A 22,336-nucleotide genomic window follows, 5' to 3' on the forward strand; every position below is an offset into this window, starting at 1 on the left:
GCTAACATTTGCATAGCGCCCGTTACAGTTTACTGAGCGCTTTCACATTCATCATCTCACTTAATCCTCACGCGGCCTGGAGGGTGGGGGAGGGGCGGGAGTCAGCGTTTCCTGAAGGCTCTCTGCCCACCCCGCCCCCACCAGACCAAAGAAAGGCCAGCAGATCGAACTCAAGGGGAGCTCAGTGAGCTTCCAGGTACCTTTGGGCTGCCAAGTGCACAGGCCCTGGGATGACAACTGAATTTGCAGCTTCTCCCCACTGCCCCCTTCCCCCCAAACTGAAAACAATCAGCCCAGGCCCCTCAGGTTATGAGAAAGGGGGGGGTCCACCTTCCTTCCTGTCCCCTTTTTTCCTGCTGGTTTTCTACAGAGCGTGGTGGTGTATGCCTGTGTGTGCAAGTGTGCGTGGATGTATATCCATCGTTGTGAGGTGTGTGCGCATGACTCTGGTGTGTTTGCATGTGTGTATATGTCTATGGCATGTGTGGGCGCTTGGTTGCAGCATGTGTGTGTACTTGGTTGTGCTTTGTGTGTGTGTGTGCATATGGCTTAGTGTGTATGTGTGCATGGCTGTGAGAGGTTGTGAGGGTGTGTGTGTGTGCACATATGGGTCAGGATATGCACCTGTGCACGTACATGTCTGCTGTGTGTGTCTGCATGGGTTGGCATGTACACATGTGGTGTGTGTATGGGGAGGGGGCCCTGGGACTATTCAGTGAATCCTAGACCCGAGGAAGGAAAGATGGAGACACAAAGTAGCTTTGACAGAGGTGGCTGTGGCCCTGCCCTCCACGTGGGGCTGTGACATATGCCCCAGGGGAAGAGAAGATGGGGTCCTGTTCCCCACACAGAAAGACCTAGAAAAGTCCACAGCCTTGGTCAAGAAAGGCCATGATGGAGGCCTCTCCTTGCCTGGGGCCCTCTGGTACCTCTTTCTCACCCCACCCCACATCCACAGCTCCTGCAAGTCCCTGAGTGGGACACCCACCTGCCCTCCAAGCTCTGCCTTCTGCTGCGTCCTCCTGCTCCTCATTCATGGCTGGCTCCCTGGGCCTCCGGCAACTGAGACTCAGAGAAGGGGAGTGGATTGCAGAAGGAACAACAGAGCTGGGGTTTGAAAGCAGCTCTCCTGCCTGCAAAGGCCTCAATCTTTCTCCCACTTCTCCTGTTTTAGGAGGGTGGAGTACTGCTGAGAGGAGGCTTGGGGCCACGTGTACTTGGAACTCCATCCTCCACCAACACCTACTCTCCTGGGTGAATTTCAATCCATCTTTAAACCTCCCTGAGCCTCAGTGTTCTCTTTCTAGATGCTACCTATCTCTCAGGGTGCTTCTGAGGCTAAGTGCCAAGTCTACCTGGAACCTGGTAGACACAGCACAGCTCCTGGCCCAGGCCTCGGTCCCTTCCTCTCACTCCTTTGGACTAGAGAAACCCCTCTCATCCAGGAAATCCGGGGCCTGTCACTTTGCTGCTGAAATCTTTCCAGTGGTTTCCCTATGCCTATATTTATTTATTCTCTTTTTTCTTTTTAGGGCCACACCTGAGGCATGTAGACCCAGGCTAGGGGTCTAATTGGAGCTACAGCTGCTGGCCTACACCAGAGCCACAGCAATGCCAGATCTGAGCTGCGTCTGCAACCTACACCACAGATCACAGCAACACTGGATCCTTAACTCACTGAGTGAGGCGAGGGATTGAACCTGTGTCCTCATGGATACTACTCAGATTTGTTCCCCCCCCCCCCGTGCCTTTAAGAAGAAAATCTTTTAGCATCACTCCAAGGCCTGGCAGGTACTGACTCCTGCCTGTATCTCCAACTTCTCTTTGTGTGACCACCCCCCCCAATATGCCCCGCCCACTGGAGCATCCACCCCACGTACCAGCTCTTTCCCACCTTGTTGATGTTTGCACCCATGAAGCCTCGTCTCGTGTCCTGTCCGGAGAGCTCTTCCCTGTCTTCTTTACCAGGCTAAATATTTATTACCCTTTAGGCCCCCACATAAATGACACTTTCTTGAAGAGGCCTTTCTGGGCCTCCTTAACTTCAGCACAGCATGGAGCCCCCGTAGCCTCACACACAGCATGCCACTCTTGGTTTTCAGAGCAGTATAGCCCAGTGATTAATAAGAGAGTGGTTTCAGAACAAGATTGCTTCTGTTCACCCACGTTGTGCCTTCCTAATTCTGTGACCTTGGGAAACTTTGCTAACTTCTCGGTCCCTCAGCGTCTTCATTTTAAAAACTGAGGTAATTGTATCTCTCTGTGTCAGTTAGCTTTTGATAAACAGTCATCCTTCAAGGTCCACAGAGGACTGACTCCAGAACGCCCACAGATACCCAAATCTGCAGATGCTCAAGTTCCTTGTAGAAAATGGCATAGTATTTGCGATATAACCCGCGCACATTCTCCCATATACTTTAAATCATCTCCTGATTACTTTTAATAGCTAGTAATATATGTAGTGTGGTGTAAATGCTATGTAAACAGTTGTTAAAATACAATGCAAATGCTATGTGAGTAGTTGCCAATGTGTAGCAAATTTGAATTTTTTAAACATTTTTAAAATTATAGTTGATTAACGATGTTTTGTCAATGTCTGCTGTATGGCAAAATGATCCAATTATATATGTGTATATATATGTATATATATGTGTGTATATATATATATATATATGTATATATATATATTCTTTTTCTCATATTATCTTCCGTTATGGTCTATCACAAGTGATTGGATATAGTTCCCGGTGCTGTAGAGTAGCAGGACCTTGTTGCTTGCCATTCTAAATGTAATAGTTTGCATCTGCCAGCCCCAAACTCCTAGTCCATTCCAATCCCACTCTTCCTCTCCCCCTTGGCAACCGCAGTCTGTTCTCCATGTCTGTGAGTCTGTTTCTGTTCTTTAGATAGTTTCATTTGTGCCATATTTTGGATTCCACATATAGGTGATACCATAGGATATTTCTCTTTCGACTTACTTCACTTAGTATGAGAATCTCTAGTTACATCCATGTTGCTGCAAATGGCATTATTTTGTTCCTTTTTATGGCTGAGTAATATTCCATTGTGTATATGCACCACATCTTCTGAATCCATTTATCTGTTGATGGACATTTACCATGTCTTGGCTCTTGTGAATGGTGCTACTGTGAACATACAGGTGCATGTATCTGCAAATTCAAGTTTTGCTTTCTGAAATTTTTTTTTCAAGTATTTTCAATCTACATTTGGTCAAAGCTGTGCATGCCCAACCTGTGAATATGAAGGGCTGACTGTGTAACAAACCACCTCAATGTTTATTTAGTTATTATTTGGGGCAGTGCCCACGGCATGTGGAAGTTCCTGGGCCAAGGATCGAACCCTTGCCACAGGGGTGACAATGCCAGATCCTTCACTGCTAGGCCACCAGGGAACTAACTCTAAACCATCTCAAAGCTTAGAGGCTCAAAACTACAGCTTTCCACTTAGCTCCCATTTCTGTCCTTCAGCAGTCTTGGCTGGGCTCTGCTGGGTGGTTCTTCTGGTAGGGGCTGGGCTGGGCTGGGCTTGGCAGGATGTAGCCTGTGCTTATCCGCATTTCTATAGTCAGCTGGCTCTGGCTGACTGTTGGCCGAGGACCTTGAGGTTTTCCTCCATGGAAGGTGTCATCCTCCACTGGGCTCTCCTGGGCTCATTCATGTGGAGGCTGCTGAGTCCCAAGAGAAACAAGGTTAAGCCCTAAAACCCAAGCATGTTCCAAGCCTCTGCTTATTACTGATCCAAGATGGGCAGGAACTACCATAGGTCATGATGGTAATTGGGCTTCACAGTACCCCCACTGGGGCTGTGGTGGGGACGCAAATGAGAGTTTTGCATGGAAAGCGCTTAGTGCAGTGCCTAGCTGGTTAGTTCATTCTCCATAAATGCTCCTTCTGATTTTGTGCACTGGAACCTGAAGTGTAGACATATTAGGCAGCTTGCCTGAGGGCTGGCCTCCCTTAAACCGTGGGAAGTTGAATTCAGTCTCTGCCTCCTTCCAGGCACTGAGCCGTTAGCCACCGTGCTCTGCTGCTCCACCCACGCAGACACGTGGAGAGGTTGTCTCACCGGCAGCCACGAGGTCAGAGTCTCCGGATGGAACCCAAACCCTTCCCTTGCTGTGCTCTTCAATCAGCCATGTTGCCCAGGCACCAGGCCTGGGTACCGTGTTTGTCGTCGATCTGAAATGCCACAGTGGGAAGAAAATATTTGTTTTGGTGTCCTCTTCCAGCACTAACAATTTTCTGCTTGCATTTTTCTGTTGTTTGGCTCAGATGAATAGCAGTTTTCATCTTTGCTCTGTGTTATCATGTACACAGAACTGCAGTCAGGGAGCTAACAGCATGCTTGCTTAGTCATTATTCTAGGAAGGGGTGCCAGCCAGTCAATAGCCTTTATTTTTATATGACTGTGTACACTGCAAATGCAGAAATAATGCGTGGCACCCGTGTATAGGGTCCCCATCAGACACCTATCATTTCTGGAGGTGGGGGCAGCAGCTGGAGCCACGGCACCAATTCTGACGAGCTTCCTTTGTCAGCGCCTGGCAGCTGGGTTCACCTCCCCGAATGATTCACTGTGATAGAGTCTGTGGCAGATTTTATGGTTTTTACCAACTCAAAGGAGAAAGCAAATAGCATGGGAGAAATGCCAGCATTGGCCAAACTTCTTAAGAAGAGAGGAAAAAAGATAGATTCCTGCAAGTGCAAGTTGGATGTGGAGCCCAGCAAAGTCGTGGGGAGAGTGAGAGATCTTTCTGGGGGCCCCAAGGTGGTCGATAAGAGTGGGATGGGTCTGGGTGGGATCTGCTGTGCACCTGGGGCTGCGAGTTCTTAGGACGGGGCCAAGCAGGCTGGTCAGTGCCATCCTGTCAGCTCATAGGGATCCCAGGCTCAAGGTGGGACATGTGATGGGAGGCCAGGGAATGGAATAAAAAGCCAGGCAAGTGGCCATCAGTGTAAGGGGTTGGGTGGTCTTGGGCAACATACCTTTTAATGTCAAGAGTTCCAAGAAATGGACAAGGGTAAAGATAAGTTCATAAGAAGTTCCTGTCGTGGCGCAGTGGTTAACGAATCTGACTAGGAACCATAAGGTTGCAGGTTCGATCCTTGGCCTTGCTCAGTGGGTTGAGGATCCCGCATTGCCATGAGCCGTGGTGTAGGTCGCAGACACGGCTTGGATCCCGCGTTGCTCTGGCTCTGGTGTAGGCCAGGGCTACAGCTCTGATTAGACCCCTAGCCTGGGAACCTCCACATGCAGCGGGTGCGGCCCTAGAAAAGGCAAAAAGACCAAAAAATAATAATAATAATAATAAGTTCATGAGTCATTTCTTTCATTTATTCATCAAATACTTACCGAGCTGGGGTTAGGTGCCCAGCACTGCTTGAGGGCCTGAGGCCTCCACGGTGAACAAGGTACAGTCCCTGCCCTCAGGGAGTAGATGCTGTTGTAGGGAGTAAAGGCATCAAAAATACTATATGTGATGCTGAGAAATAGGAGGAAGAAAATAAACAGATTGATGGAGCAGAGAGTGCCTAGAAAGAGCCAGTCAAGGGATGATCCAGCATCCACAGGAGGTGCAAAAGCCCTGAGGTTGGAATGAGTTCGCCATGCCAAGGAACAGGTATAAGCCCAGAGTGGCTGGAAATAGAGGAGTCAGAGCAGGGGGGGCTGATGGGGCCACTCTGTGTGGTGCCCTCAGAGTCAGAAAGGAGTTTAGGTTTTTATTCTACATGTAGCGAGAACCCACTTAAGTGTTGAAATAGGGGAAGTGTTTGATCTAAGTTCTGAGAATGTCTTAGCTCTGCCGACATGCCGTTTTCTAGAATAAAAAAGAGCAAACGGATCTTGTTTTCTTGGGGTTGGAGAGGGCAGGTAGGGGAGACCCTGGCTCAGGCGCTGGTGACTGTGTCCTGAATCTCGATTGCAGCGAAGCGTCTGATAAAGGCTGTCTTGGAGAAGAGGCGATGAGATGATAGCGACTGGATTGATTTATTCCCCCAAAGTGTTGAGCCAGGATTACTGTCAGACCGGGGGCGGAGAGGGGCGGGTTTCCAGCACTGTCCCTAAGGCTCAGCCCTGGACGCTCTCCCCTTCAACATTTCTATCCATGCATTGGCGGAGGACGCAGGAGAGGTTCTCATCAGACATGCAGCTGACACAAAGCTGTCAGGGACAGCTAATGCCACGGATGACGGGCTCAGGATTCACAGTGACCATCCTCTACAGGCTGGAGTGATGGGATGAGCCCGGCAATAGCCCTGATTGCATTCAGGTGGGGGACTACAGCCCAGCCACGGAGCAGGGAGACGGCCCTGGAGAACTGTCCCTGGAGAGGAAGCCGGGGGCAGGGTGGGAGGACGTGGGGAAGTCAGCTGGACTCAGCAGTATCCCCACACCAGGGTCTTCACTTTCTCAGCGACAAGGCACTTAGCCTCTTTCAGGCTTACTTTTCCCGTCTGTAAGGTGAGAATGATACTGTCTGTTGCGCAGGGGCGTGGAGAAGATTAAATGCAGGTTTATAGATGGATGCCTCGCTTCTGGTCTGGCCTGTAGCGGATTCATGGCAGGTGCAAAGGAAATAGGAGCTTGTAGAGACCGTCTGCCGGGAGAGCCAGGTGCTCTGGGCGAGCCTTTCTGGGGCACATGGAGGACCCACAGCCAGAGTCCTTGGCAATGACGCTTCTGGGAATGCCAGCTTCCTAAGAGGCCCATTGACCTAAGATAGGTCCAGAGGAGAGTGGGTTTCCACTCAGCTCCGACTGGGTTCTGTCCTCCAGAGGGACTCTGAGGTGGGACAGGGCAGGAGTGTCCTCCCAGCAGCTGGGAAGGCACCACCTGTGGGGTGGTTTTTGGTACAGGGACCTCAGATCCTATGGGTCTTTCAGAAACTGCTTTGACTTCTTGCAGCTGATACTTTAAAGGACTCAGTAATAAGACTTTGGAATGTGCATCTATTATAGAACATTTTTTTTGGGGGGGGGGGAACACCAGAAACTGAACACAGGCAAAAATGGAGCAAATAGTATGTGATGAACCCAGGTACCCAGCCTTAGCGAAGGTCGACATGGGGCCGGTCTTGTTTTATCTATTCCCTCATCCCCACCTTCTCCCTCCTGCTGCCGGATTAAGTTTAAAGCCCATCCCAGACGTAGTGTTATCTGTAAATACCTTAGTATGTATCTTTCAGAGGTAAGGACCCTTTCTATTGTTGTTGAAGTGTAACCACAATACCATTACGCCAATTTTCTTTTTTTCATCTTTTTAGGGCAGCATCCACAGCATATGGAGGTTCCCAGGCTAGGGGTCAAATTGGAGCTGCAGCCTCTGGCCTACACCACAGCCACAGCCACGCCAGATCCGAGCCTTGTCTGTGACCTAAACCACAGCTCACAGCAATGCCAGATCCTTAACCCACTGAGCGAGGCCAGGGTTCAAACCTGTGTCCTCATGGATAGTAGTCAGATTCATTTCCACTGAACCACAAGGGGAACTCCCCATTATCTGAATTTTAAAACTTAGCATAATTGGGGTCAGTGTTTCTAATTCAGAAAATCTGTTGGTATACAGGTTACGTTGCAATTTTTAGGTGGGGAAGAGGCAAAATGTCCTTCAAATGGCTGGTTTCTGTGACCTGAGACTCCCTGGTTCCCTTTGAGAAGGAGGATGGAGAGGAAGACAGAATCTAGAACATGGGGCAGCCTCTTTATTCCTAGGGACACAGCAGTGGATGGGGGAGTGGGGAGCCGACTTCTAGACCAAGTCTAGACGTGGGGAGGAGGAAAGGATGGGAATAGGACCGAAGGCAGGGTGGAGGGAGAGACTGAGTGGACCTGCCCAGTGCTTCCTGTGTGTCTGTGCTGGGCCCGCACAGGGGCGACCCCACCACGTTCTCTTGCCACCCAGGGTCTGGGTCCTACTCAGGTCACAGGGGAGTCTCCAAGCCTCTGGAGTCTGCCATGAAGTAAGCAGTGGTACCCAATTCTGTCTGCCGTCTGTTTGGCCAGAGTCTGCGGTTCCTGATCCCACTGGCTGCCTCCAGGCCCGGTGAGGCCACATGCAGGACTGGTGTTCAGGAGGCCCTGCTGCCTGGGTTTGTTAGAATAGTGACAAGCTCCCATGTTTTAAATGCTTCCCTGTGCTTCCCAAGTGCTCTGGCCAGCCAGCACCTTTTCCAGGACGCCTGGGCCTCAACAGGCCCCAGCAACTAAGGGGTTCATGCCCTGCACATCTGAAACATAGCCTGGGCCTATTCTGATTGGTTGTCAGATGCGGTGACGGGCCCCCCCGCCCCCGGTTCTGTGTGGTGACTGTGTCTCACTGTCTACCCGTATTGCATGTGTGGGTGTGGGTGGGTGTGGGTGGGTGTGGATGTGTATGGTGTGTGCTCAGACATGGAGCAGTACCAGAGAGGCATGTCGCTGCTGGGAGCATCCCATAGCCATTATTTGGGGGACTCACTGCACCCCCAGAACAGGTTGTCCAAGCAGGAATGTACCTTGGGGCCTCCCCAGAGCTCCACTCCTGGGAAGCTTTCGCTTGTCCCTCTGCCTCTTTTTCACCATCTTCACCACCTTCTCCCAGGGGTACAATGCTGAACAGTTTCCAGATGTTCTGTGCAGGTCACTTCATCCCCTCTTCCTGAGAACACCTCTAGCAGGGAGAGCAGATGGTTCTAAGCTGGGTGACCCTGGTCCTTCTGGGAGAGCCAGGAGGAAGGTTCCCCCTTGCTGAGGACACTGGTGAGGCAGGCTGGTCCACAAGCCATGCTTTCCGACACCTGGAGAGAGCCGGCAGTCAGGAGCCTAGAGTCCATGGCACCTTCAGGCTCCATGAGGCTGATGCCGGCCATCGAGGGTCCAGCTGGGGGCCCTGGGTCTGAGGTGCAGGTAGAGACCAATGTTTAGAGACAGGGAGATGCTTGTGAATCAGTGCAGGGCTCAAGAAATTGCTAGTGCTCCCAGGAAATGGGGCCCAGTGCAGAGGCGGCCATCTGGTCAAAGGGCCATGGCAGCCAAGGAGGACACGGGTATCCACGGAGCCACCATGCAAATTTCAGGATCCAGAGGACCAGCCAGGCTGATGGAGCTTAGGCATACTAGCTGGGAATTGTGTGGCCCTTGCTCTGTGCCAGACACGGTCTGAAGGCTCCGTGATATGCCATTAACCAGGTGAGGAGATAGCGGTACCAAGAGGCTGAACAACGTGCCCAAGGTCGCAGAGCTGGGAAGTGATGGAGCCAGGCTGTGAGCTCCAGCTGTCGCCCCTGCTCTCACCCAGCCATCCTGCGGTGCCTGTGAGGGCCCCCCAGGACTCATCCCCAGCACGCTGGCCGCCACGCTCAGAGCTGTTGGCTCACTCCTGGCCCTTATGTTGCTGGTCTTTTGTTGCTCAAGTCCTGGGCACAGCAGAACAGAGAGAGATGGATAGAAATTAAGGCTCGGCTCAGCTCAGCAAGATGCGGTATCGGGAAGTGTCTTGATTCCCAGAACCAAGCTCTTGGTACTGTGCCCAGTGGTGTGGTGTAGAAACCCCTTGGGGTCCACTGGTGGTCCATTTTCTCTCCTAAAAAGCAATAAGGGGTTCCTAGTATGGCTCATTAGTTTAAAGACCTGACAGAGTCTCTCTGAGGATGCAGGTTCCATCCCTGGCCTCACTCTTGGTGGGTTAAGGATCCAGTGTTGTGGCCAGCTGGTTATAGGTTGTAAATGTGGCTCAGATGTGGCATTGCGATATCCATGGCTTGGGAACTTCCATATGCTGTGGGTGTGGCCATTTAAGGGAAAAAAAAAAAAGCTGTCAGTTTCTCATACCTGGAAACGTGTTTCCTCCAGCGCCTTTCCCTGGGGCCTGCACCCTATCTGCAGGTCCACCCTCAGTGAGCTAGCACTAAAGCCGCCTCTTTCTGACCTGTTGGCAGGGCTCTGGAGCTCACCAGTGGCAAAGATGAGATCTCCTTGTTGGTGGAGCAGGAGTTCTTGAACCTCACCCAAGAGCACCTCATCCTAATCGCAGAGAGCTCGGGAGAGCTAGAGGCACCCGGCAGCCCTCCCGGGGGACCCCGACCCCCGGCTCCCTGCCTTCTGGTGCCTTCTCTGGTGGCAGGCAGCAGTGAGTGCCCGGGGGCCTCCATCATCACCGGTGACCAGCTTCTGGAGCCGAAGGTGGCCGTGTCTGTTGTCGGCAGCCGGCAGGACTGCGATTCTGCCATATCTACAGTCACGGGCATCCTGCGTGCTGCCAAGGTCAAGGGTGCCAAGAGAACGGAGGATCGGGGCCATGGCCTGGGGGCCTCCAATTTGGAGATCAGCAAGCTCCTGGCCCAGTTCCCACTAAAGTCCCCTGAGACGTCCAAGGCCCCCGACAGCAAGGTGGTGTTGGAGGAAACCAGAGTCATCAAAGACTTCCTGCAGAACAACATGTTCTCTGGCCCTGGACCCAAGGAGCCTGCGGGGCTGGGCCCGTTCCTGCTGCTGCCGCCTCCCCCTCCTCCCAGGCCTCCCGACAAGCTCGAAAAGCTCCTCGAACTCCCAGCTCCAAAGAAGCAGCTCCCGGTGTTTGCCAAGATCTGCTCCAAGCCCGAGGCTGACCCCGCCATGGAGGGGCACCACTTGATGGGTGAGTGGGACTGGCAGCAGGGCTATGGAGTGCGTCTGCAGGGAGGAGAAACTTGCTGGAAAGCGAGTCAGGCTGCATCAGGCACAGGCAGCCTCTTTGTGCAAAGTAGGAAGAGACGGCCTCGAGGGTGAGCTGGGTCCACAGGCACAGGCTGTTTTCAAGCCCCCACAGGCCTCCTCTGCTGGATGCCTGTATACAGGGCCTGGCTCGTGCAGGCAGGTCCTGTGGTCCTGAATTCAACGTGCTCTGGGAAGAGAGATGGGCCCATTTGGTAACTGACTTGGTTTTTGAATCCACAGGTACCCAGGTACAATGGAAGGAAGCGTTTACCCCCGCTGAGTCCAAGGATTAACTGCAGCGTGGGGTTTTAAGCTGGGAAGGAGGGAAATCTGATTACCTTCTGAGGGAGACACCTGTTCTGACCAAGAGGCCTGAGCCCCTCTCCGGGGCAGGGGGTTGAACGTGTAAACTCTCCAGTCCAGTGTGGGCTGTTGGTCCTCGGATTTTTCCCCAGGGACTACAGGGCTTTAGAAAAGTGCATTCCCTCACCTGAATTGAGGAGTCCACACCCCCCCTCCCCAGCCCTGGAAATCCAGCCATTTCCAGGTTTCCCCCCTACCGCCCCAGGATTCTGCATTTTGTGCCTGTTCTGATCCAGCCACTCAGACTGGATGGTTCCAAGAAGGTAGACTGATGGCGGTGGCATTTGCCTGCCATCAGCAGCCACTAGGAGAAAAGCAAAAGAAAAATTCTCCCTCAGGCTGTGAACATGGGCGGGTAATGGAGAGATGCCTGTATTGGGAGGGTCCAAATCCATCTTCCTAAAAAAAGAGGAACAAGGGGAACCATAGCAAACACTCTGAGCTCCGGAGCTTTTCCAGGAAGGCCAGGGGCTCCGAGCTGTGGACGGCATGCTGGGCTCTGGGCAGCCATCTAGGAGCCCAAGGACTCTGGGGACGATGGGCTGTATGGAGCCCCACCTGGGGGAGGGGACATTCCCTCTTTCCTCCTCCTTCTCCAGGAAGGAGGCCGGGATGTCTCTGCCAGAGGGGGCTGCTGAGCTGAAGGCTGTCCTGTCCCACCCACTCTCCCACTGCTTGGTGTGTCTGTGTGCACAGTGTGTGGGCAAAGGTGTGTCAAGGGGAGCTGTGCAGGTACGCGTGTATTTGTTAGAGAAAACACAGTGTGACCGCGTGTACATGTGCGTGCTTCTGTTCTGTGTGTTTGTAGTTGTGTGTGTGTGAGCCAAAGGAAAGACAGGCAGAAGTGTGTGTGTGTCTGTGGACACAGAGGCTGTAGGAGGGAGCTTTGGAGATGAGTGAGCGGAAAGCATGTTTCAAGCGACTGCAGGTGTGGGGGCCTCTGGGGAGAGGGCTGTTATTAGTGGGTACTGTTATTTCAGCACGCTGGCTGGGGGCTACACTCAGCAACCAGAGAAACTCTTGGAAGAGACTCTAGGGACGTGTTTTGCTAAAAATGTCATTTTCTCCTAAATTGGCTCAAGCCAGAGGAGTTCTTTCCTTCGCTAGGATGGCACTAGGAGAGCAGGCCCAGTCCTGTCCAGACTCGGCCCCAAGGACACTGGGCCAGTGGGGCCAAGAGCTGTGGGATCACATCCACTCCCAACAGGTAACACTGAGCACAGGTCTTCTGATCCCAGAGTCATCCCAGGTGCCTGCTGTGTGTTCAGTGCCATTTCCCAGCCAAACTCCACTTTCCCAGGACCTCCAGGCTGGGGAAGGTGTGAAGATGCTGGGAGCCAGGCCCTCTTCCCTGCTTCAACCAAGAAATGCCTTAAAAAAGTTTACATATGTATATATGTTATACATGTGCATTTACATATTATATACAAATATATAGCATGTAATATTATATAAAAATATATAACATAATATTGTAGATGATACGCAATATTGTGTATAAATATATAGCAGGTAATATTATATAACACACAATATTATATGTAAATATATAGCATGTATTTTGTATATAACATGCAATATTATACATAAATATATAACATGCAATACTATATATAAATATAACATGTAATATCATATATGAAATATTGTATATAACATGCAATATTATATATAAATATCTAATGTAATATTATAAATAAACTTATACTATGTAATATTGTATAAATATATAATATATAAATGCACATATATTCCCCCCCATACTTCATTTTGTTGGAAGAAAGTTCCATTGCTCAGAAGAAAGCATGGATGAAAACCACTGCTGTTGGAGGATCCATAATGGTCCAGACAGATCTCAGTCTATCTGGAGAGATTTGAGCCTCGCACCGACCACAGCCAGTGCCTCACTGTGTCTCTTGCATGCTGCCATGCCTGTGCCTAAGTCACCCATAGCCCTGGCTGTAAGGCCTTGCTGAGGGCCCTCTTTCTTCTGGAAGCTCTCTGGCCCTCTCAGACAGAAGCCATCTCAGCCACCCTCTTCTCCCACTGTGTCCCTCTGTCACCTCCTGGTCCCCATCTGCCTTGTCCCGGAGCTATTTCTGGGACCGTCTCTTTCGTCCTCCTTGTTGTGAGCTCCTGCAGGGCCAAGTCTGGCTCTGACTCATCACAGTGTCCCCAGGACTCAGGTCAGGGCCTGGCACTGATGAGTGTGCTGAACGGCCTGTGAGCAACAAAGCAGGAGCCAGAGTGCATGACGAGGGATCAGACGTGTGGCTGCAGGAACACGTGACCCCCGCTAAGCCAGGGGCTCCCTGGGGGCAAGAACCATGTCTAAGTCAGCTTTGTAGCTCGAACCTTTGTAGTCCAACCTGTGGAGGGTTGGAAGGAAGAGAGGAAAGGGAAAAGGTAGGAAGGGAGTTCCCTGGTAGCTCATCAGGTTAAGAATCTGGCTTGGTCACTACTGTGGCACAGATTCAATCCCTGGCCCTGGAACTTCTGCTTGGTTCAAGTGCGGCCAAAAAAGAAATAAGGAAAGAGAAAAGGTAGGAAAGAAAGGAAGAAGGGAGGGAGGAAGAAAGGAAGGAGAGAAAAAGAAGTAACAGGAAGCAAGGAATAATGGAAGGATGAATGGGAGGATGAAAGGGAGGAAGATAAGACTGGACCATGCACATGAGCAGGAGAGGGGAGGACCAGAATGGGTGCTGGTCCATGAGGGGCTTCAGGGATTGGATGGAGCTGAGAGAGAGTCCAGAGTGGTCGGAGCCTCAGGCGTGCTGTGGAGGATCCATCACTTGGTCTGGGAGATGGTGCTCCCTGACTCCAGCACTTGGCCTTCCAGAGTCAGTGACTCAGTTTCCTTCCTGCTGTAGAACGGAACCCTGGCATCAAGGAGCTGACCAAGGGTCGAGAGAGCCTCTTTCTCAGTCAGTGGCCCCAGAGCCAGAAGGACATCTGTGGTGATGAGGGTTGCACTGACCCCGGGGGCTCCATGTCCACGGCCCTGCCGGCCAAGAAGCCTGCCTGGCCGGCCGAGAAGAACCTGCTTTATGAGTTCCTCGGGGCTGCCAAGAACTCAAGCGGGCAGCTGAAGCTTCGCAGCAGAGTGGAGGTGGACGGGCTAGAGCTGAAATGTAAGCTGACCTCGCCCAGGGAGTCTGTGGAGGATGGGATTTCAGAAGCCCTCATAGGCTTCTGGGGAGTGGCTTGGCCATCAAACAGCTGTCTTATCCGTGGGCAAGTCGCTGTCTTTCCCGAGTCTCATAAAATGGGGAAATGTCTTGCTTTCTCTCTCTCCCCTACAGAAAATACAATCGCTAGAGAAATGCCCTTGGCTTTCAGGGGTCACATGGTCAGTGGTTAGTTTGAATGCAGCCCTGACTCGGCAAGTGTTAGATCCCTTCCAGCTGCCCAAGCCAAAGAAAAATCCATTCTTCAAGATCGTTCTACACTGAGCTTATTCATGTCCCTGTTTTCCCTCCCTTGCACTTCTGCAACTCTTTTAGTCAAATCTCCTTCGCCACCAAAAATGTGCCCAGAAAGGGGAAATTGTCACCCTATCTTTGACTCTATAAGCCCACAGGCATATGGTAGAAGGAGAGAATCCAGGATTCGTATCCTGAAACAACTCAACCAAATCTCATTCATTCTGCCTAATTTTGGGTTCTACCATCCTGAATTATATAACTTTTAAAAATGTTTTTTATAATAATGCAATCTGTTGTTTATTCCTTTTTTTTTTTTTTTTGGTCTTTTTAGGGCTGCACCTGCAGCATATAGAAGTTCTCAGGCTAGGGGTCGAATCCGATCTACAGCTGCCAGCCTACGCCACAGCCATAGCAATGCCAGATCCGAGCTGCATCTGTGACCTACACCACAGCTCACGGCCATGCCAGATCCTTAACCCACTGAGCAAGGCCAGGGATCCAACCAGCATCCTCATGGATACTAGTCAGATTGGTTTCCGCTGAGCCATGACAGGAACTCCTAAAATATATTTTTTAAAAAATGACTCTAGCACAGATACAACCACCTGCACAAGGCCCTCCCTGTTGCCATGTACATGTCCTCAGGGGGGTGCTTTAATGATTTAATAAGATTGACTTCCTATCACATGGCAATTTGTTTGTATTGAACTGGATTTTTCTAAAGCCCTTGGAAAAACATGGTTTTGTACGTAGCTGAGACACAGCCTTGGCAGTCTGGTTTCTTGTATTCTCTTCCTAAACAGCCTCCTTACTAGTGAGTGATGGAGAGAGAGATGCTCCATGCCAGCCTGAGCTGGGATTTTTCGCCCCTTCCGAATGGGCAGCGATGTGAGCTAATGGTGTTTTCCTAGAGTTGGAAATTCACCTGAACTTTTGAAGAACCTTCTGGGAGCATAAAAGGCCTGACCTCTGAGAACATTAACCGGGGGGGCGGTCGTGGTGCTGAGGGTTTCCTGGCCTCTCCCTTCCTCGGTCAAGGAAATGCTCTGCCTCCCCTGTGACTTACAGTTAACCCGCCGGCGATGGGGGCCGACAAGAACAACCTCAAGTACACAGGGAATGTCTTCACTCCACGCTTTACCACCACCTTGACCTCAGCCACCCTGAACCAGCCACTCTGGCTCAACCTGAACTATCCACCTCCGCCTGTGTTCAGCAACCCCTCCACCTTCCCGCAGTACCAGGTGAGTGACGGGTCCCAGGCCAGGGTCTCTGGTGGCCATCCACGGGGAGCTGTGGCTCTCAGAGAACCTTTAGACTCGTTTTTGTCGGCTCTTTAGGGCTGCCCCTGTGGCATATGGAAGTTCCCAGCTAGGGGTTAAACCAGAGCTGCAGCTGCCAGCCTACTCCACGGCCAGAGCAACTCCAGATCCGAGCCTCACCTGGGACCTACATTGCAGCTCACAGCAGTGCCGGATCCTTAACCCACTGAGCAAGGCCAGGGATCAAACCCGTATCTGCATGGATACTAGTCAGATTCATTTCTGCTGAGCCACAGCAGGAACTCCTAGATTTGTCCTTTAACGTCTCCTCTTTTTTTTTTTTTTTTTTTTTTGGCCAAGCCCACGGCATGTGGAAGATCATGGGCCAGGGATCGAACTCAGGCTGCAGCAGCAACCCGAACCACTGCAGTGACAATGCCAGATCCTTAGCCCACTGCATCACAAGAGAACTCCATTAGCTTCTTCATTGTGGCCACATCAGACCAACCACCTGTAAACAGGTGCACCCACATGCATCTGCGTGTGTTTTTCTCATTTCCCTTTGTCTGAATTCCAGCTCACTCTGCTGTGTCTTCCAGAGCTGCTTGCCTAGTTTTGGCCTATGAAGTAGCTGGGCTCCCAGGACAGATTGATGTCAGAGTCTGTGTTTCCCCTCCCCTCCCCCACCTCCTACTTTCATTACAGTTGCATGACTTGTGTCTTAGATTACTTGGGACAGTCCCAGTTCAGGTCTTTAGTCCAAGCCCAATTATTGATCCCACTCCCTTTCATTCTGAAGTGTCCTGGTGTGGGTGACAATTTCTGTGGCCACTTTAAACTCTGGCCCAGAAGCCTTAGCTTCTACCAGCTAAGGTGGCTTAGCACACACTCTTGGTCGTGGGGTATGTAGTTAAGAGACCAGACACAGAGGGATGGGGAACCACTTGCAGGGTGAGAAATTTTACTCACAGAACTCCTTTATGCAGGGAAAATGTGGTTTCTTTAGTTTAGTTAACTTAATCTCCTTTAAGAGCCGCCGTCCCCCTGGGTAGATAGAAGGAAAAAAAAATCAAATAAATGTCCACTCTGCTTTAACCCATAGTCCAAACCAAGAGCTTAAATTGCCCCTTTAGGTAGTGCCCAGTTCCTCCAGGAAGGGTGCTTGGTGTCTAAGATTTCTCAGTTTTCTCTCCCCTTCCCTGGCTCCTTTCCAGAATGGCGAGCAGGTACATGCAGAAGGGCCAGGTTCTCAGGAACCTGCTGGCCCAGCCTGGCATGGCCAAGCCCGAGAGGGCAAAGACAGAAAGAAATCCCCCCCAGATTATCTCATCCTGCCTCTGGGCCCCTCCCCCTGCCCCGTGGGTCCCCATGTCATTTCCTCCTTTACGGCAGGGTGGCTTAGACATCCCCTTGGAAGGTGGATCATCCCTACTCCATGTAAAGCTTCTCTGAGCTGGTCCACCTGGCTTAGCCCTTGAATCTTAAACAGGAACTGCAGTAAAACATGTTTAGCATGGTCTCTCTTTTTCTCTGCAGAGTTTTGTTTTCAAGCCCTTTTTTGTTTGCTAAAGAGAGTGAGTGCCCACCCCCTCTCTGGGCCCCATCAGGTGAGATGCTGAGATGAGGTGTGATTCACGGGGACCATCCCACTGCATCCGTCACATCCCATACCTGTGATACAGGTCCTTGCACAGGTCTTGAGAGAAATGCCCCGTTCTCCATTCTCGGGGTTCCCCATCCCTCATGGACGATCTTCCATTTTTGCGTTTGCTCATTTTTGCTTTCTTCATTTTTGAGTTTGCTCCCTCCCTCTTCCGTCATTTATCCGCCGACTTCCTGACCTTCTCATTTGTATTCATTTATTTCCTCATTTGTTTAAGTAATTTTAAAACCCCTTGTGGGAGGTTCCATTGTGGCTTAGCAAAAATGAACCCAACTAATATCCGTGAGGATGCAAGGTTAGATCCCTGGCCCAGCTCAGTGGGTTAAGGATCCTGTGTTGTCATGAGGAGTGGTGTAGGTCGAAGGAGGGGCTCAGATCCCGTGTAGCCGTGGCCGTGGTGTAGGCCGGCAGCTGCAGCTCCTATTTGACCCCTAGCCTGGGAACCTCTATCCCCTTGCTTCACATTGACTCTTGGCTGAGCCTTGACTTAGGTGAGGGGATTCCAAGATGACTGAGAAACTTGAGTCCAGTGCAGATCAGGAGCAAGTCAAAGACCACCTTGGAGACAGAAACAATTGCATAATTTTATTTAATGTAAACCGATTCACTCTCAAATGCATTCTCAGGCCTTACCATGTAAAGCTAATTCACGAAGTTTGTTTTCTGTTTTGTTTTGAGGGACAGTGTCTCTTCTTACCTGACACTGTTAACTTCTGACTTACAGAGTAAGTGAGATTTGGACATATCTTTTTGAGCCTGAATTTCCCTTATCTTCAGAGATGCTGGTGTTTGCATTCCAGGGCTGACTCCGAGCTTCCTTGACTGCTGGGCAGAAGTGGTTGAGGGCCCTGGATGCTGGGGCTCCTGCAGTTTCGGCACCTGAGAGGCCCAGCTGAGGTTGGCTGTACCTGCCAACCTTCCCCAGTGCTAACCAGGGACAGTGTAATTTACCTTCTCCCAGCTCCTCATGATCGCGTCATGCCTTCAAGGGGCCTGATACGATAAAAAGAAGTCAGGTTTTGGAATCATCTGGCTTGGGTTTAAGGGAATTCTGCTGCTTCCAAGCTGTGCGGCCTTTGGCAAGTGAGCCAAATGCTCTGAGCCCTGGCCTCTTCATCTATGAAATGGCTTCGTAATAATTACAGCAGCAGCAGCAAAGATTTAAATTAGTTGTCAGGTTAATTGTGTCGGTAGTTGGGAAAGGGCTTGGTCAAATCTCAAGTACAATACAGATGTTGGTTTTTATTATTATTCAGCCCTGATCTTCCTAGGAAACAGGGTCAGGGAGCTCGGTAGACCTTGAGAAGACGCAGAGGAGAAACGGGGAACAGTCTATGCTAGTCTCTTTCCCTGCTTGGCGTTAGGAATAAAGATGAGGTCCCAAATCCAATTGACTCAGAGCCCCGCTGTGGACAGATGCAGAGCCGTGAGAGACTAAGCCCCCAGCACCAAGGAGTTGCAGAGGCTCCTGGGCTGCTTGGCACAGAGGAAATTGGCTCCCAATTAAGGAGGGAGGGCATGTGGGAGAGGCCATGGCCTCGAGCCGAGAGGAGTGAAGGTTTATTTATTCTGGCTTGTGATTTTACAGAATTGCAATTTGAACAACTAGAAAGTTCCTACAGGAGTTCCCATTGTGGCTCAGTGGTAACAAACCCAGCCAGTATCCATGAGGACGCAGGTTCGATCCTTGGCCTTTCTCAGTGGGTTAAGGATCTGGTGTTGCCCCGAGCTGTGGTCTAGGTCACAGATGCAGCTTGGATTCCATGTTACTATGGCTGTGGTATAGGCCAGCAGCTGCATGCAGCTCCAATTCAACCCCTAGCCCGGGGGATGCGGCCCTATAAAGCAAAAAAAAAAAAAAAAAAAAAAAAAAAAAGCTTGAAGTCATACAGTGATACAGTGTGGCTCATATTGATGAATAATAGTATCATCTCCTGAAATCCTGCCTAGGATGGAGCAGGGATGGGCAGTTCATTGATCCTGGGCGTACACTCGCCCAGGCAGGCATGGGGAGGATAGCAGCCTGGAAAGCAGAGCTGAGGGGGGAGGGAGGGATACATAGTAGGGATACTTAGAACGTGGCCTTGGAGCCCACTGAGGGCTGGGAACAGGCAGGGGGCAGGGCAGAGCCATCCAGGCGTCTCTTCTGTCCCAGGTGAGGCCACGCCTGGGCCGCGCCTGGGGTCAGAGACCAGACTTTGGTCGTGGTGGTGAGTGAGGCTGCCCTGAGCTGCAAGGCTTGGAGAAAAGGCGAGCAGGTGCACTGGTTTGGGGTCAAGGGGTTGGTGGAAGTGGAAGAACCCTGCTGCAAGTGTCAGGTGCGTGGGAGCAGAGACAAGGAGGGCCTCTGAGAGGATGTGTGCTCTCTGGGAGCCTGGAGGATGGGCCCTCAGACAGCTGGGGGATTTGGAGCCTTTTATGAGGAGCTCGTGGGCCCTCAGGATGCCGTCAAGGGCACAGTGTCAGCCACCAATCCTTTGACAGTTGGCACAAGCTGAGCCCAGAATGGAGGCAGCATCTCGGGGAAAGACATAGGGTCTGAGAGGTGCTTTGGGTTTTGAGCTGCATCTTTGGGGTAACATAGGACTGGCAGGTAGAAGCAGTCTGGGACTGGAGGGGTCATGGGCTGACCCCACCCCCGGCAGCAGGTCTGCTGTGTGTGTGTGTGTGTGTGTGTGTGTGTGTGTGTGTGTGTGTTTATACACATGGATGCCTAAGGCCACCCCAGACAGAGTTGTGAATTAAGTTTCTGTTCCTGTTGGGCTGAGCTGCCAGGCGACCTCTTCAAGTGGAGGGTGGGGGCAGTGAGAGATGGTAAAAAATACCTAGCATTTGCAGGATCCTTACAATGTGCTGGGCACTGTTCTAAGCCCTTTAGATGGATTAACTCATTTATCTTCCTGTCAATCTCCATCATCAGACACAGACAGAGATGTACGTGTGGGCAGATAGACGCAGAGCAGCAGAGGCCCAAACTAACACACTTGGGTTCCCGGTTGCCCATTTGTACACAGAAACCTATGGCTGCAGACACAACTGGAAGCACACGTGCAGATGGGCTTAAATGAACATGGAGGCAAACTGCACACACATGCACACGGACGGACATGGGCCGCTCACGTCTTGGGGGCGGGAGTGGGGTTTGGGGAAAGGCACTTAGAAAAGGGGTAGAGACAGCAACAAAGATAATCTGGCTACCTTCACCAGCTTTACAGGCTTGACCACACATAACTTTAGAGACCAGAGCTCAGAGAGGGGAAGTGACTTGCCCAAGGTCACACAGCCTCTAAAGGGGCAGATCTGGAAATCGAGAGGCAAGCAAGTTCCTGAAGCTCTTACCTGAATTATTCACCCCCAAAGGCTGTGAATCCTGCTAAGCAGGGGCTGCCTGCATGGTGTGGGTTGTGCTGGCCGGACTTGATTCCAGCTGGATCGGCAGCTGGTGGTTCTGGCCAGCAGGGTGATGGGACGGTCTTGGCTGTGTCCGCGAGGTAGGCGAGCGAGCTGGGTTGAGTGGCTACCGTGCTCTGGCTGGGAGCCCATGGCGCCATGGCTCTGAGCCTGCTCCTTCTCTCCCCAGGGCCTGTATCCGCAGCGAGCAGCCAGGATGCCCTATCAGCAGACCCTACCCCCCCAGCTGGGGTGTTACTCCCGACAGGTGAGTAGATGACCTCCTCACCTCCGACCCAGCTCCACGAAGGCCTTCAGGTCAGAAAGATGTCTGTTCCCTTGTCTTTGTCCAGCTGGTCACCAGCCACACTTTCCCACCCACCCTTGACCCCAGAGAACAGACACAAATACCAACATGCCTGTGGGAACAAACCAGTGTCCCCAGGTGCTAATGCCAGCTGGCACTTACAGATGACTGCTTGTTAGGCCCTTCTCTATGGGCTTTACCTGCATTAATTTAACCTCCAGAACCACCCTATGAAGTAGATTAGAGATGAGAAAACTGAGGTGCAGAGAGATTAAATAATTTGTCCAAAGTTATAAAGTTAACCCATATGCTGGCTTTTGCTGTGGCAACAAACGGCCTCGATATCTCAGATTTACAGCAATAAAATATTTATTTTTTTACCCATGGGTTTGCAGATTGGCTGAGCTGGGCTGAGATTGTGTTCAAGCCTGTTCCATGTATCCCTCTTTGGGGCCCGGGCTGAAGATAACGGTAGCTTTTGCTGCTGTCATGCTGGATGGCAGGGGGTGTGGGAGGGCTGAGCAGAAACACTCAAAGCCTCTGCGAGGCCCAGCTCAGAGCTGGGACGTAGTGAGGTGCACCTGCCTTCCAGGGGCCAAAGCAAATCGCACAGCCTCACCCAGCATCGGGGGTTGGGAGTCATATTCCTCCCCTATCAGTTAAAATACAAGACACTGGAGTTCCCTGGTGGCCTTGGGATTAGCTGCTGTGGCTTGGGTTTGATCCCTGGCCTGGGAACTTTGGCATGCTGCAGGTGCAGCCAAAAAATAAAATACAAGACAGTTAAATTTAAATTTCTGGTAAATGGTCAATAAGGTTTTAGTAGAATTCTGTTCCAATACTGCGTGGACCATACTTAGAATACAAAATTGGCTGTTTTGTTTATCTGAAATTCAAATTTAACTGGGTGTTATAAATTTTTGTTAGCTAAATCTGCCTCACCCCCAATTCCCATGGATAGGTCAGGGTCAGTACCTACCCAACAGTAACCCAACAATAGGATTGGGGTTTAAAACTTGGGCAGCGTGGCTTGGGCACCACATTTCCAATGACTATGCCTTACAGCCTCTTGTACACCGATTCACAAAAATACGGTGTCAAAATAAAGCAGCAGAGACAAAACTACAAACACACACCAACGCGAATAAAGATGGAGTTATATACACGCCATCAAGCTGCATGTGCAAAACACAAAACTGCAGGTGCTGAGACAGGTCTTGGGGCAGGGCTGG

At 51.1% G+C, this 22,336-nt stretch overlaps 1 protein-coding gene across 1 annotated transcript in view; it reads left to right on the plus strand.

Moving 5' to 3' along the window:
• The window catches only part of C6H1orf94 (chromosome 6 C1orf94 homolog), a 41,415-nt gene that overhangs the window by 9,541 nt on the left and 9,538 nt on the right, over nucleotides 1-22,336 (plus strand). Inside the window, exons 2-5 of the mRNA XM_003127777.3 lie at nucleotides 9,938-10,635; nucleotides 13,928-14,188; nucleotides 15,551-15,726; nucleotides 20,988-21,065. Of these exons, the coding sequence (XP_003127825.2) occupies nucleotides 9,938-10,635; nucleotides 13,928-14,188; nucleotides 15,551-15,726; nucleotides 20,988-21,065 (1,213 nt within the window). The remainder of the gene's footprint in view (nucleotides 1-9,937; nucleotides 10,636-13,927; nucleotides 14,189-15,550; nucleotides 15,727-20,987; nucleotides 21,066-22,336) is intronic.

The sequence above is a fragment of the Sus scrofa genome, chromosome 6, assembly GCF_000003025.6.
Source record: "Sus scrofa isolate TJ Tabasco breed Duroc chromosome 6, Sscrofa11.1, whole genome shotgun sequence".
Classification (NCBI taxonomy): Eukaryota; Metazoa; Chordata; class Mammalia; order Artiodactyla; family Suidae; genus Sus; species Sus scrofa.